The sequence below is a fragment of the Carassius auratus genome, chromosome 7 (assembly GCF_003368295.1).
Source record: "Carassius auratus strain Wakin chromosome 7, ASM336829v1, whole genome shotgun sequence".
Taxonomy (NCBI): Eukaryota; Metazoa; Chordata; class Actinopteri; order Cypriniformes; family Cyprinidae; genus Carassius; species Carassius auratus.
Window position 1 is genome coordinate 31,858,137 of NC_039249.1, and position 15,205 is coordinate 31,873,341.

Sequence of the window (15,205 nt, forward strand, 5' to 3'; positions counted from 1 at the left end):
CTGCACAAGGCTTGAATGGGCTACAACACCATCAGCAAGAAGTGTGGCGAGAAGGAAACAACTGTTGGTGCGATTATTCAGAAATATAAGAAATACAAAACAACCATCAATCACCTTTGGTCTGGAGCTCCATGCAAGATCTCACTTCATGGGGTAAGGATGATCATGAGAAAGGTGAAGGATCAGTCTCGAACAACAATGGAGGAACTTCTTAATGATGTTAAGGCAGTTGGGACCATAGTCACCAAGCAAAATGGGGATCTAATACTTATTTCCCTCACTAAAATGCAATTTCTAACCTTTATATAATGTGTTTTTTTTTTTCAGAATTTTTAGGTTTGTGTTTTGTCTCTGTACGTCAAAGTAAACCTGCCATAAAAATTACAGACCCTTCATTTCTTTTTAAGTGGGCAAACTTACAAAATCAGCAGGGGATCAAATAAATATTTTCCCCACTGTATTTGATTCACATTTTTTCAAACATCTTTCAGTTTCAAGACACAGATGATCATATTCCAGGACTACAATGACTTTGATCTGTGTTACATATGACCGTGAAGATTCAGTTTGTCAGCTGAGATCACTACATCAGAACTGAAATATTATATCAGCGTATACAATATATGACCGCTAGTTAAAACTCAATCAGCCTCCCTCATGAAAGTGGCTGAACCTTTCTTGTCTGTGCTGTGAATAGGAATTGCACATTTATCATCCACATCATGAACCATGTGAGGAAGCAAGCAGCTCAGTGCTGAGATTGGAGCATGTGTGTGTGTGTGTGAGAGAGGGAAGGAGTGGGGGGTATGAGGCACCAAGGCAAAAAAGGGAGATACTATGCCACCATTCAAATTGAGGCCTTTTTTTCAAGTGCCCGTCGGTTGCATTTGTCACGTCCTCCTTTCATGTCACCACTCGCCACCTGCTCCTGAAATTCCTGAACATTTTCTGAAAACTTCCAGCGTCCTGCTTCATTTTCTCGGCCTCGCTCCCTTTCGCTGGCCCCATCCACTCTGTTCCACAAGTGAAAGGAAACCAAAGAAACATTGCTCCTCTAACTCTCTTTCACAGACTCGGCCCTCTGTCTTACACCCCCCAAGTTCATGTTCTTCTGTTCTGCATTTGGAATAAGTCTCCCCCTCGCTCTCTCCCTCACACACACACACACACAATATCTGAGAAAGATGATGTATCATTTATGGATCAAACAAAGAGAAACCTGACTCTACTGCCATTCATGGACTTTAACTATGAGATCACAACATGAAAACGTTAAAGGGATAATTCACCCAAAAATTCCCTAAAATTCTGTCATTATTTATTCACCTTCATGCTGACAAAGTCAGTGGGATCCAGTGTTGCTTAAAACCCAAAATGTCTTATTTTATACAGGTTTGGATTGACAGAAGATGAGTAATTGATAACAGAATTGAAACCTCTGGATGATCCAATTTCTTGAACATAATATACAGTGGCACCAAAAGTATTTAGAAAAATGAATCATGTTATTCCATACCGATTGAATTTCTGAAAAGTGTGTTGTGTCCAAACAATGAAATTCAATGTAATCTGTTGTTGTTTCAACCATCAAAATATCTTCTTTTATATAGGTTTTGAATGACAGTGAGTAAATAATAACTTTTTTTAATTATTATTTCTTTAACATGCAATGTCTCTAAAAAAGTATCCTGAAACTTGAACCAAAATTAAAAATGATTCAGAACCCTTCATTGTTTAGATTGCCAAAATATCAAACCAAGATGGGTTTATTTTAAAAGACAACAGCCTAGGATTTAGATGATAAACCAACAGATAATTTAACAGATAATAACTAATTTTGTTCTTTTCTGATTATATTAATTTCCCATTACTGTATAATATATTTATATTATAGTTCTGGCTTCCTATTAATGCCTAAACCAAACTTTGTATGACTCCACCAGCACAAAATGACCGATGTAGCGGCTGACTAGAGGTCTTCAGGGAAGAGCTGGGTTTTATCTGTCAGGGCTCAGAAGGTGCCGCCAACAGGCCTAGTGTTTACCTGCTGCTGCCCACAGCGTAGACCAGCTGCCATCTCTAGAAACACCCTCTAATATGCTGCCAACTCCTGTCTGCCTGAATTCTGATCTGCACCTCGGACTTCAAATGTGAAGGGAGCGGAACAAAACCAGAGTACGTCGCGCAGCCCCCTGGCCTCTCGCACGGGCCCCACATCAGCATTGTTGCGGCCACAGCAACTGTCCCCATTCTGAGCCCAGTAGAGAGGAAGAAAACTATCCGTCAGGAGACTCTGCTGACCACCCGTGAAACATGGGATTTCCACAAATGGCAGATGTGTAATGTCAAATCACTAGCTCTCACTCTCTAGCTCCAAATTATTTGATAAAATATCTAATAGATGTATGATGAATTGATATAAAGGACAAACAACATGCAACATCAGCATAAACATAATAATTTGAAAATATTATTAACAATGAAATATAAGAATCATAGTAGAATCATAATTTAGACAGCTACACATCAATATGATCAATGTATTTATTTTATTCTGAAATGTCTCTTATTATAGACATGGAATTAACAATATAGTCATTTGAAGAGTCATAAACTGTATGTAAAATCTATAATTGCTAAACTGTCTGTGCTGCTTATATCCAGTTAAATACTGATTTGACAAGTAACAATTCTGCAGTACTTGCAGTTTACCAGCAGGCGGGGCCACCTGATGGCTAAAACCTGTCTCCAAATTTCACCACAAGATGGTGTTATTAGCCACCTTCTTTTAAGAAATCAACACAAAGAAGGGTTGAAATTGATAAAATAAAATAAAAAACATCTTGGGAGATGGAATAATCTTATGAAGATGGTGGTATATTAAATTAACTCAAATCACTACCATTGCTATTTCACCCCTCTTGATCTGACTTTAAAACCCTCAAACACCTAAGAATAGCACTCAAATTCTTCCACGCTGTCAGTTTAAAGAGCTGTTCCAGAATCCAGAATCCTGCATCACGAGTCCAGAGTGAGAGTGATAACGGTCCACTCTTATACACACGGCACGTGAACATCACAAACCCCTTCATCAGGACTGTCTGTCATCACAGGAGGACTGGAGGCGCTCTGAGTTTCTCTCGGCTGCTGTACGGCTCCTGCCATCTCAGAAGGACATTCCTGTTGATCCACTCACATATTCTTTAAAGTCTGTTGCCACGTTCAGTAAAGAGCACACCTGTAATGTTAAATGTGTCAGGCAGGTAGTATTTTGTCGATTTTAAAGTTAAAATAAGCTATTAGAAACAGCTTGCATTTTAACAAAGAGATGATGGGGCATGTTTGATGACATTACCTGTCTAAACTTGGCACGCACCCTTTCCATGTCCTCTTGAAGTTTCTCATACTGAGGATCCTCATATGGGAAGTTTTGGATCACGCCAATCAAAGATTCCATAGCTTTCAGCCTTTTTCTAGAAGTAGAGAGAAATGTAGCAGTGAGAGAAATGATCTTACTACCTAATAATCGTACTACTACTGAGGAAAAGCAGTGTTTGTTATCTGTTAAAGAGCATACCTTGTTTTAACATCACTATTGTTTTGAAGGAGACATTTCCAGGCAAGGGCAAATCCATAATAAAAAGAAACCTGAAGAAAAAAAAAAAAAAAACTATGCATTTACATAGTTTAAATAGCTTACTTAAAGTGAATATTACACTTGAATGTGTAGTGTATAAAACTGTAGGCTATATATGTGACCCTGGACCACAAAACCAGTCTTAAGTTGCACAGGTACATTTGTGCATTTCAATAAAGTCTTATTTTTTGTTATTTTTGGACCAAAATGTATTTTCAATGCTTCAACAATTTCTAACTGAGAGTCTGATGTCAAATGGACTACTTTGATGATGTTTTTATTATCTTTCTGGACATGGATATTATACTATACATACATTTTCAATGGAGAGACGGAAAGCTCACTGACTAAATCTAAAATATCTTAAACTGTGTTCTGAATATGAACTGAGGTCTTGCGGGTTTGGAACGACATGGAACGACATTATATAATTTTCATTTTGGGGTGAACTAACCCTTTAAATTCTTTTAAAATTGATTCATGCATGATGACAATGCAGTCATTCGTGTCAGCTGTGTGTTCAGACGGGAGGCCCCAGAATTTGGAAGTCATTGTAACAACACAACAGCAAAAAAAACCTGACACTGCTTTTCCAGAAAGCTGCTTACATTATTCAAACAGAATCATTCTAAACTCCAGCCAACTGAAAATCTATGAAACGTGCTGTTAACAGCCTTTAATCTACACTAAATGAATCCCTCATCGTGTGTGTTTCAGTCATCATCACCTCTGCGCCGAGTTTAGCTCCGTGTAGCAGCCCGTGGTTCCTGCCCTCGAGGGTTCCCTGACGAGTGCCCTCCTCAAAGCCTTCCTGATAGCCTTCATCATGAAACCTTAAACAAGAGGGACGTTATGAGACCAAGTACAGCAGCATTCACAGCGACAGTCACTGAACTAACGCTAAACACACACTAAACTACTGAGAGAGAGAGAAAAAAACTAATGTGACGAATGAGTTTGTGTATAAATGACGCGCGGATTTTACCTGTCATCGGCCATGATGATGGAGTCAAATAAATCATCACTGTTGGACACAAAAGCCATTTTACAATAAAATGATTTGTTTTCTATCCCGAAGTTTTCGCTGATGGACACTAACTTCCGGAATCGTTCTTCTTCGTTGCAGTTTGCCTGATGTTTACATGATGCGCCGGGACCTCAACGGCGCCTCTTCCGGAAGGGAACGTAAACCAACCTATGAAACCAACGCATGTTTCATGTTTTATTCTCGATCAAAATAAAGTGAGATGTCACATTTATCAACTGAAAGAACGACTTTATCTTGAAATTCAAGGCAGAACATTTAATCACACTTGCATGTTTTGTTTACCTTCGTTTTAACTTTATTTACATAAATAAATACATAATACATTTACATAATAAATAAATATTTATTATTGTCAGATTGTGAAAACTTTTTGTGTTTTGGGGACATGCTAGCATGCTGCTAGTCGGTGCCACTAATTATGAGACAATATGAACCAGCACCTTGGAAATGATTGAAGCATAAAATCAGCCACATATTATGTTTACATTCATATCAAGGCTATAAAATGTGTCATTATACTAAATCTAATGTCTGATATCACAAATAAGAATTAATGATTTGTAAACTGTACTTGGCATGGCTTTTCAAGCATTGGTCCTTGTCTTCAACTTTATTTTTACAAAATGCATTTGTATGTTTTCATTCATTTACTGTACAAAAAAATAATAATTTATTAATTCAATTTATTAATACATGTAGGCCTAGTCTACTTTGCTTGCTTACAGAAGACACCACATGTGGGCTTCGGTTGAGCTTGAATGAGACTCTATATTACATATAACAAGCCTGTTTTTACAGTCTATAACATTATCTCAAAATGCAACTAAATTCTATGCCAGTAGAGGGAGCCACAATCTTACAAAAAAGTTCTTGTTATTCAAGGCAAGGTTATCCTGCAAGGACATTAAAGTATATTCTGCTGTTTTTTAGGCCCACACATATGTACTTTACATCAGTATTTTGTGGAAGTACCATGCAGTCAACAATATCAAGAATAAAATATCTCGTCAGTTTTGAATTGTGTCTTTTTTTATGGTTTGTTCTGGAAATGAAAGATGAACAGCTGCTGCTTATATTTAAAAAAAATTGGATCAGTTACGTTTTTCTGTAGAAAAACTATGTAACCACGTTTAGCATATCCTTTATTTCAAAAGTTATTTAATCATTATGTACTCTTTCAGAAAGAACAAATAGTTATATATTCATGAAATACTAAAAAAGGTAAACAAAATGTGTTTACAGTGCATTCTAGATTATGCTAGTATATACTGTATTAACTAAAGTTTTAAACAATAATTACAGAGCAAGGTCATCACAGACACATGGAAAAATAAATACATTCAAGTTGAACCATTATGGTTGATCTTACAACAATCTTCAACATTTGGAGTGATTTTGTTTCCAGTCTATAACACTACATTTGTCCAGTGACTGTGTCCAGTGTGCAGGTTGCTTTCACTGGACTTTTTCTAAAAGTCTGGCCCTGTGCTCTGGTTCAAAGCAGAACTGATTTTAAACCGTCTTCTGTTTCTTGACCTCTGGGTCGTTTCCTTACAACATTCACAGGGGATTGTTCAGTCCTCATCTTTTGTTGAAACTGGGACTCTGGATCACAATTTGGGAGATCTTTCCAAAAGGGTCCATGCTGTCTATTTCAAGGCCCAACTGATGGTCCTGTTCAGGGTCCACAGAAAAATGCTGCTCCCCTGAAAGGTGGTTGGTAGGTTCCTGAGAAAGTGTGTTGACCATGGGCAGAAACTGGGATGCAGCATTCCCGTTGTTACTGTTCAACTTGCTTTTTGCGCCACCCAAATTCACAAGGGCTCCGTGTTTGCTTGAGATGTAGATGTTGTAGCCGTCCGGCATGATGCGTTCCAAAAAAGAGCAGTCATCCTTTGTGTAAGTGTGCTGCAAACAAATGCAACAGCATGAAAACTCACAAAGTTATGCAAAGAACCACAATATGGATATCTCATCAACCTGCCCTGCCCTGCATGTGTTTTAAGTTTTTTGATAGCTGTTTGCTCACCACATAGAGAGGTCAAGGTTGTTATTGCTGTTTCTTTTCAATGAGGGTTTTAGCTATGCAAACATACCCCGCCGTGGGCAAAGGTTGATGCAGTGACTCCACTCAAATCAGCATATTTGACCATTTTTGTGAGAATCATTTTGGCATGGTGTTCTGGTCATTCAAGTAAATTGAATAGTGAAGTACTCCTAAAGTCATATTTTCACTATTCATAATTTGTGATCAGTTGTTTAAATTGGCTTGGCAGCTGTTATAAATATCAGTTCAGTATCTAAGAGTGAAGGACAGATATCTAGCACATTTACTCAAACGTTTATTCATTTTTGGAGTTAAATGCATGCTGATGACTGTTTTTCCTCCTGTCCAAAAAAAATAATGTTCTTGGTTATAACGTCAGATGGGAGTAATGAACCCATGACCAGAACACAATGTCAATAAAGCTAGATGTCTGTGGCGAAATCGGCTTGTCTATGCTTCCGCAGTCATAAAGGACATTGTGAGGTGACCTTAGCACAACAAGGTTATCTCTGATGAATGTGGGTGGTTTGTATTATAATTGGTGGCAGAGTGCCAAAGTTCCGCTCTCTAAGAATTTAATTATTGCAATAAGAATGCCACTGTTCTAAAAAGAGTTTTAGAAAGTGTCCAGACTTGTAGCCTCAGTTGACCTCTGTCAGTAAGACAATATAGACTACATGAACTCTACTATTTTTGAAATAATGGACATTATCTTATGAGCAGGAGTCTAAAGGCACCTACAAATAGCCTTAGACCCTCAACACAAATTATTTCAGTTAATATGGTTCGTAAGGTAGGTATGATTATCAGTAGAATTGCTAATACAAGAAGATTGTACATTCTCTTGCGTCTGATTGTCAAACCTACCGATCCGTACAGTTTTCCCATTCTGTCCATGCAGAGGAATCTGGTGCTTGCAACACCTTTAATGGCAACACATCCTGTATCCACCGGTCGTATCTCAACCAAACCTTTAGGAAACAAAACATGTTTTTTATTGAAGTAAGATTTTTATTTTGTTGCGCTGAAATAAAAAGCTCTCAAATCTTAATTTAAACACTATTGGTCGAAAATTGGTTTGACATAAAAAGGATTATGGGAAGATGCACGATAACTTCATTTAACTTCCAGTCGCAGTTCTGGGCCTAATATTTGCATCAAATTGTGTAGCACCGAAAAAGCATAGTGCATGTTGCAGAATTATATAATGATGCATGACATCCACCAGTGAGGGAGTGAGTCAAAATAATAATAACAATAACAACAATAACCAATAATAATAGTGCAATTCACAGAAAAGGTGACATAAGTTAACTCTTTTTAAATAATAATAATAATAATAATAATTTTATAAAGTTAACGAAAACCACAAATAAATAAAAAATCACAAAAAAAAACAAAAAAAACATACTGATTCAATTGTGCACCCACGTGCTGTTTTACTTGATGGTTACACGACTTGACATTTTTGTATAGGCCTAGCCTAATAATACACATATTTCAAATCAATAAACATTTCAAAAATAAACTTCTAAGGAATCGACATGTGTCTTAAATGATATTTTAAAAGACTTTCCCTCTTCAGATGGGAATCATTCCGGACATCCTTATTTGCCATTGACCCATATTACGTGAAGCGCTGATACGCGTATAGTAGCTATCTACATGACATGACTGTCACTTACTGTTCGAACTTTGCATGTACGATCCGCTTATTTCCCCGTCTGGGTTTATTTGCAGATGTAGACCGTGTCTGGCTGCGTACAGATGTCTGAGCCTGACTGCTTCTCCCCAGTCATTTGCCAAATGTGGACCAGAGTCAGGCAACGGGACGCTCTCCACGCCGATGCTACTTCCACAAACAGTGACAAAGAGTAAGAGGAGCATTATTAACTTTTATCTGTAGTAATTATAGGCTGTCTTGTTCTGATGTGAATCCTGCACACTCTGTCTCCTTTGTATTGCTCTGTTTTGGCGCAAGCTCTGCAGCTGACCTTTTAAATTGTCCTCTTATCAGATCAATCGATAAGCATTTCCCCTCTTTGGCAGTTCTGAGAACAGGGCAACACACCCCCGTTGGACATCCAACAGACGATGAAGACAGAATAAATGAGCAAAATTGATCCTGTTATTATATTATTGTAATGCATCTGTCATGCATACTCCGATTAACTTAACCATGTTCTCAGGGGCATTTCGAGGAGTAATCGTCAATCGAAGTGCACTTTCAAATGTATATATATATATATATATATATATATATATATATATATATATATATATATATATATATATATATATATATATATATATGCCTACATTTTTCATATCCATGTAAGAAATTTACAAACAGTTGATGACTATCAAATAATTTAAATTAATCGTTCTAAAATAAATAAATATTAATGATATGTTGTGGAAAAAAACTTTTAAGATGCTACAAAATACCATGGTAGATAACTTCTCTCCCTCTCTCTCTCTTTCTCTCAAAAATTCCATTCAATGCTTTTTTTTCTTTTCTTTTCTTTTTTTTTTGTGTGTGTTTTGAAGATTGCTTTTGCATTTTTAACATAGGCTATTCTTGAGTAATTCGAAAGGAGGGAGATAAATGTTCACCCATGGTTGATTCGGAAAAACCCCGTGAATCTGTTTAACTTAACACATGGGCACTCTGCAGAAGACTTAACCTACTATAACACATTTGCCCTGTTTTGTTTATTTATTTATTTTGCGTCTTGTGTCTATTTTATGAATTGCTGAGGCAGCTGGATTTACATGGAAGTTAAAGAGTAATTCTGAGTAAATATTCCCATTCATGTATAAATGTTGAAAATGACCTATCCTTATATGTGCTTTTCATTGTAGACATAAGGTTGATCTTGCATAAAAAAAAATCTTAATTCTGTTTTTTTATCTTAATCAATGTTGTTAGTTAGCCTTTATAAGGCTTTACGGATATGTGACAGTAAATCTCTGTGCAATACATTCTCACCAGACTGCTTTTGCAGGATTCTTGCAATTCCACTTCCCTGCAGTGATCGCTAGATGGCGCACTGTAGTCGCAGCACTTTGGCAATTTTGACGCTCCATACGATTTTTGGACTCGAATGACTCATTACAAACAAGATTCAAATAAACGGCACGTACTGAATGAAAAGCATTCCTGATAATAATAAAAAAGTACTTTTAATTCATTGTCATTTAAGAAGATCCATCAATATTGTTCATCATTGATTTCATCATTGTGGCAGTTCAGCACACATCACATTCCCAAGGGTTTACTCATTATTTCATGATGGATAATATATATTTAAAACAGGTCATATCAAGCAAAGCCTAAACAAATCAGTTAATATCATACAAAACTAAATGAGAAATGAATGAATGGTTCATTTGTTCTGCTAAGTTAGCAAGTTACCCTTAAAGTGTCCATCATCTCATCATTTGTGTGACATTTATGTATTCATTACTGTTCATTACAATTATTCAGTGATGTCACATCACTTTGAAAGCTTGGCTTCTTGCTGTTTGTCAAAAATGTGCAGAGGAAGTGATGTAAATCTGAACGCTGGCCTATGCTGTCATTCAGTTTGGTGCCTCTGAACAGAAACACTATAGTAATTACAGAGGAAATCTCTAGTTCACGCACCAGTCCCAGGTCATTGATTGGACCGTCTGTATTATCTAATAATCACATTCATTCATGAAATATGCCAGATCGAACCAAACCCACTGTGCTGTGCAAGAAAATGATGTATAATTGATTTTGTAAAGCAGACCGAGTTGATCAAAGGTCCTTGTCTGGATATATTTTGTAATACTTCCACATTGCCTCTTAATGAACTCTATTCTGAACAAGCAAACAAGGGATGTTAAATCATGACAGAAGTATTGTAGGTACGATAACCCTTAAAGAGAGGCTGTGAACATGTTATTTTTGTGTCTCTCCTTCTCAGATGTGCAGAGTTGTGCATTTTGAGCTACGTGGGGAGATCCCCTGTTAAGCAAACAAGGATAATTACATGTAGTGTTGACTTTTGGGTCAATGCTGCTTTATGACGCACATAAGAGTAAATTACATATTGCCAGTGGTTTGCACACTTTGACCTCCTTCATTTCTGATGCCCCCTTTATTGAAGTGAAAGCTCACCTAGAATGTAACAGCTTTTAATGAAAAGTAAAACTTGTCATAAATTCCCACAATATATACCAATGTAATCTGGATTACATCATCAGATTTGTATTTCTTATTAGGTTATATTATGTTTTAAAATGCTCAAGTTCAGTTACTTCACAGATTGTCCCTAATTCATCTGTTTTATATTTAAAAACTTTCTTTGTTTGGGAAGTCTTCCAGTTTTTGTTATATATATCTTTATGGTTTAAGATTGCATTATTCAAAAGTGATAAATGATAGGTCAAAAGTAATCGAAAAGTAATTTGTGTCAGTAATGGATTACAATTTGTATGTAATGTACCCAAAATTATAGTTTATATACATTGTTCATAATTACTGAGAAAATATATGAATATATAAGAACTCTAAGTGTTATTATATGAGTGTTCAAATAACACTCCAAGTGTTCAAATGTCTGTAACTACTACAATACAATGTAAGATTGTTTAAAATTATTTAAAAACTATTGTGGTAAATCATTGTTATGTGTAAATAAAGGCAACATTTTGGGATCATCACTATTTAACTTAATTTTAATCATAATTTTCCATGCGAGATATTTAATTATTTTGTATTACTAAAGACAAAACTGTGTTGCCTCTGCAACTTAAACCCCCTCTAATGATGCCAAGGTATATGCAAATTATACAGTTTCATTCTTTTTCTTATGTCATACATTTGAACTGTTTCAAATGTTTAAGCAATGGATTTGAGTGATGACAAAAGATTGTGATTTGTCAGTTTCCAGCTCAATAGTCTTAACAAAAACTTAAAGATCAGGTAAAATATAGTATCTGGATTTTCAAGAAGCTTAAAATTGGTATCTGTTAGTTGCATATTTGTTTCATATATGTCTCATGACAATTTCTGTATAGTAAGAAACAGTTCTATTTTTGAGGCCAATACATCTGAACACAATTGACTTATGTGTTGCCCTCTTGTGGAAACCTCAAAGATTTGCTTCAAGTGTAATATGCAGAAGAGACTTGCAAAGTCATATAAACAAAACTGGTTCATATAGCCTTTTATATGTCTATCCTTAGTTTCCTTAATAATCCAAAGGATGTTTTGCAATTAATTCCAGTGTTTGATTGCACGCTTGAGTTCTTTATGGTCATAGGGTTGGATGAGGTGGTTTTTGTTTATGTTGGGAAAACACAGGTTTGATTAAACCTCTGAAGTATTTGTATGTTGGTGCTGCATGCAGGTAGTCACTATTCCCTTTGAAGCCCTCAAAGCGTGTTTTGACTAGGTGTCTCTTGTTCCATGTTGTGCCAACATTACCCACTTTGTTGGTGTTACTTTAATTAAAGCCATGTGAAATCCTCCGCTCTTGTTCTGTACAAAGGTCTGGGCCTTTAAAGCTATAAAGATCAAGGAGCTTTACTGTTTTTTTTTTTCTTTTCTTTTTTTTCAGTTTATCTTAGCTGCAAATAATGGTTCATACACTGAAACACACATAAAGATTTTCCTAAGTTGTAAATACAGCAAAGATACTGGAGTATGTTTTACAAGAAAATACTATTTTACTCTTTCTACTTAAAGAAAAATAATTTAAGCGGATTGCTCATGCAAAAAATGAAAATTCTGTCATCATTTATGATTTATTACGATATATTAATTTATGTATGAGTTTCTTTATTCTGTTAAACATGATGATATTTTGAAGAATGTAGGTAACCAAACAGCTTCTATTCCCCATTGACTTCCATAGTATGGGGAAAAAAAGTACTAAGGGAGTCAAAGGGGACCAGAAACTGTTTGGTTAGCTATACCCCTGGCTCTTGATGATATACTGAGAAATTGTGAAGCAAAACTATCAAATTCAGTTCAATTCAATTCAATTCAAGTTTATTTGTGTAGCGCTTTGCACAACACAAATTATTGCGAAGCAGCTGTACAATATATTTTTCTACAATATATTTAGTAGTAACTTACCAGTGGTGACTATGTCAGTAAATGTAAAAAAAAAAAAAAAGATTTAAAGACATAATCAAACAGACTATGAACACAATTTACAGCAATTATTATGTTGCAATCAAAGCAAAATTTGGTGGTTCTGTTGGAGGTTTAGCATCATCTGAGGTACTCTGAGATCATTTCTTCTCAGGTGTTCAGGATCCAGACTGAAGCTTGTGTAAATCCCGTGGCAATCAAACAGACATTATTAGCATAGCTATAGTTCCAACCAAGCATAATTGATTTATTTTACCACAGCTAAAGAATAGTCATGTGCATTTGATCAAATATAACTGCAGTACAAGATTATGAGATGCATTATTTGAATGCTTGGCCAAAGAAATAACGTCTTTAATCTAGAATTAAACAGAAAGAGTGTGTCTGAACCCCGAACTTTATCAGGAAGGCTATTCCAAAGGGGATTTGGGAGCAAAATGCGAGAAAGCTCTACCTTCTTCAGTGGACTTTGCCTAGGAACTACAAAAAGTCCAGTGTTTTGTGACCTTAGGAAGCCTGATGGATTGTAGCATGGTAGAAGGCTATAGATACACAGGAGCTTACCCATTAAGGGCCTTATATGTAAGTAATAATATTTTGTAATGGAATTTAATAGGTAGCCAGTGCAGAGACAGTAAAATTGTGGAAATATGATTATATTTTCTTGACCTGGTAAGAACTATAGCCGCTGCATTTTGTACTACCTGTAGCTTGTTTATTGAAGATGCAGGACAACACCTAGAAGTGCATTACAATAGTCCATTCTAGACGTCATGAATGTATGAACTATCTTTTCTGTATCAGAAACAAGTAACATGGGAAATATTATTTTCAAAAGACAAGTTGCTGTCTAATATAAAACCGAGAGTTTTGACTGTAGAGGAAGTAACAGTACATCCATTTAGTTGCGAACTGTAATCCAAGAGATTCTGTGTACAGTTTTTTTTGGTCTAATAATTAATATCTCTGTCTTATCCAATTTCATAAGAGAAATGTATTAGTCATCCAATCTTTACTTTTACATTTTTAACACACTCTGTTAGCTTAGATAGTTTAGAAGTTTTATCTGGTCTTGTTGAGATATATAGTTGAGTATCACCAGCATAACAGTGGAAACTAGTCCCGTATTTTCTTATAATATTAAAAAGGAGCAACATGTATATTGAAAATAGTAGAGGACCTAGGACAGATCCTTGGGGCTCTCCATACTTTACTGGTTATAATTGAGATGACTCCCCATTTAAATAAACAGAGATCTGACAGGTAGGATATAAACCATCTTAAAGCCTGCCCTTAAATATCCATATAGTTTTGTAATCAATCTATGAGTATGTCATGATATACGGTGTCGAACGCAGCACTAAGATCAAGTAAAATTAGCAATGAGATGCAGCCTTGGTCTGACGCAAGAAGCAAGTGCAGTTTCTGTGCTATGTTGGGGCCTGAAACCTATCAGTGTTTTATTGATTGTACATGAGCATTACCTGTAATCCATAGCCTGGTCCAACTCTAGCTGCTGCATTTTGGACCAGGTGGATTTTTTTTACTAAAGAGCAGGTCATGGGTTTTTGAAAAATATCTCTTTTGCAGTATAACGTAGCTATCCTTAAAGGGTTAGTTCACCTGAGAATGAAAATTTGTCTGTCTTCTACTCTCCCTCGAAGCATCCTAGATGTATTCGACTTTCCTCTTTCAGAATAATCCAATCGAAGTTATGTGAAAATTTTAGGGCTGCGCCGATCACGATCGGCCGATCGTTATGCACATCTCATCAGTAAAGCCAGTTCTCTAATGAGCGGTAAATTCCCTCAGGTTTCACATAAAGCAGCTGTTACTACACAGAGCCATTGTTAACAGAGAAGCTGCACAAATGGTTAAAAATTTAAGACAGACCGTCTTTTGTCTGTCATTCTTCAAACATTACAGTAAATATATTTTGGTTTACAAACTGTATATTTTCATCATTTAGTAACATTAGCCCTCGGCTAGCATATCCACAGTTATTGTTTTAAGTGTTTACAGTTTAGCAGCTAAACTTTAGCTGTGGGCACGATTCACTTCCATAAATGTTTTTGTATTTTATGTTATTATTATAAGAACGGATTGGTGCATTATATTATTGTTTTATGTAAAGGTGCTTTGTCAATGGTAGCACTCACTGGCTGAAGGACTCCTCTCTTTGCCAATCAAACAGGCTTGGCCATCTGACCAATCAGAGCAGAGTAAGCTTATGGAAGGGAGGGTTTTGCTCCAAACATGCTTGGAACAAATCATATTGAAATCATTGGCGAATTACTCTTGTATTAAATGTATATTCTTAGAATTTTTTTATGACTTTAG

General features: G+C 36.0%; 2 protein-coding genes across 2 annotated transcripts; both read right to left on the bottom strand.

The window, feature by feature from the left end:
- Positions 1-2,530: 2,530 nt before the first annotated feature.
- Positions 2,531-4,785, bottom strand: lto1 (LTO1 maturation factor of ABCE1). The gene is made up of 5 exons (XM_026268495.1): positions 4,623-4,785; positions 4,365-4,470; positions 3,578-3,648; positions 3,356-3,473; positions 2,531-3,238 (listed from the first exon to the last, which is right to left on the bottom strand). Exons 1-5 carry the CDS (start codon positions 4,679-4,681, stop codon positions 3,167-3,169), a joined length of 426 nt encoding a protein of 141 aa, XP_026124280.1. The 5' UTR covers positions 4,682-4,785; the 3' UTR covers positions 2,531-3,166.
- Positions 4,786-5,810: 1,025 nt separating this feature from the next.
- On the bottom strand, positions 5,811-8,711 carry fgf19 (fibroblast growth factor 19). Its single transcript, XM_026266376.1, has 3 exons — positions 8,418-8,711; positions 7,600-7,703; positions 5,811-6,593 (listed from the first exon to the last, which is right to left on the bottom strand). Exons 1-3 carry the CDS (start codon positions 8,617-8,619, stop codon positions 6,267-6,269), a joined length of 633 nt encoding a protein of 210 aa, XP_026122161.1. The 5' UTR covers positions 8,620-8,711; the 3' UTR covers positions 5,811-6,266.
- Positions 8,712-15,205: the final 6,494 nt, after the last annotated feature.

What these genes read in the sequence shown, in the direction of transcription:
- lto1 (XM_026268495.1), bottom strand. Translation starts at nt 4,681, where the DNA reads ATGGCTTTTGTGTCCAACAGTGATGATTTATTTGACTCCATCATCATG. An exon ending in GAGCTAAACTCGGCGCAGAG is followed by an intron (nt 3,649 to 4,364) that starts GTGATGATGACT and finishes TTTTTTCTTCAG; the next exon opens with GTTTCTTTTTATTATGGATT. An exon ending in AATAGTGATGTTAAAACAAG is followed by an intron (nt 3,474 to 3,577) that starts GTATGCTCTTTA and finishes CTCTACTTCTAG; the next exon opens with AAAAAGGCTGAAAGCTATGG.
- fgf19 (XM_026266376.1), bottom strand. Translation starts at nt 8,619, where the DNA reads ATGCTCCTCTTACTCTTTGTCACTGTTTGTGGAAGTAGCATCGGCGTG. An exon ending in GTACATGCAAAGTTCGAACA is followed by an intron (nt 7,704 to 8,417) that starts GTAAGTGACAGT and finishes TGTTTCCTAAAG; the next exon opens with GTTTGGTTGAGATACGACCG. An exon ending in TGGGAAAACTGTACGGATCG is followed by an intron (nt 6,594 to 7,599) that starts GTAGGTTTGACA and finishes ATTTGTTTGCAG; the next exon opens with CACACTTACACAAAGGATGA.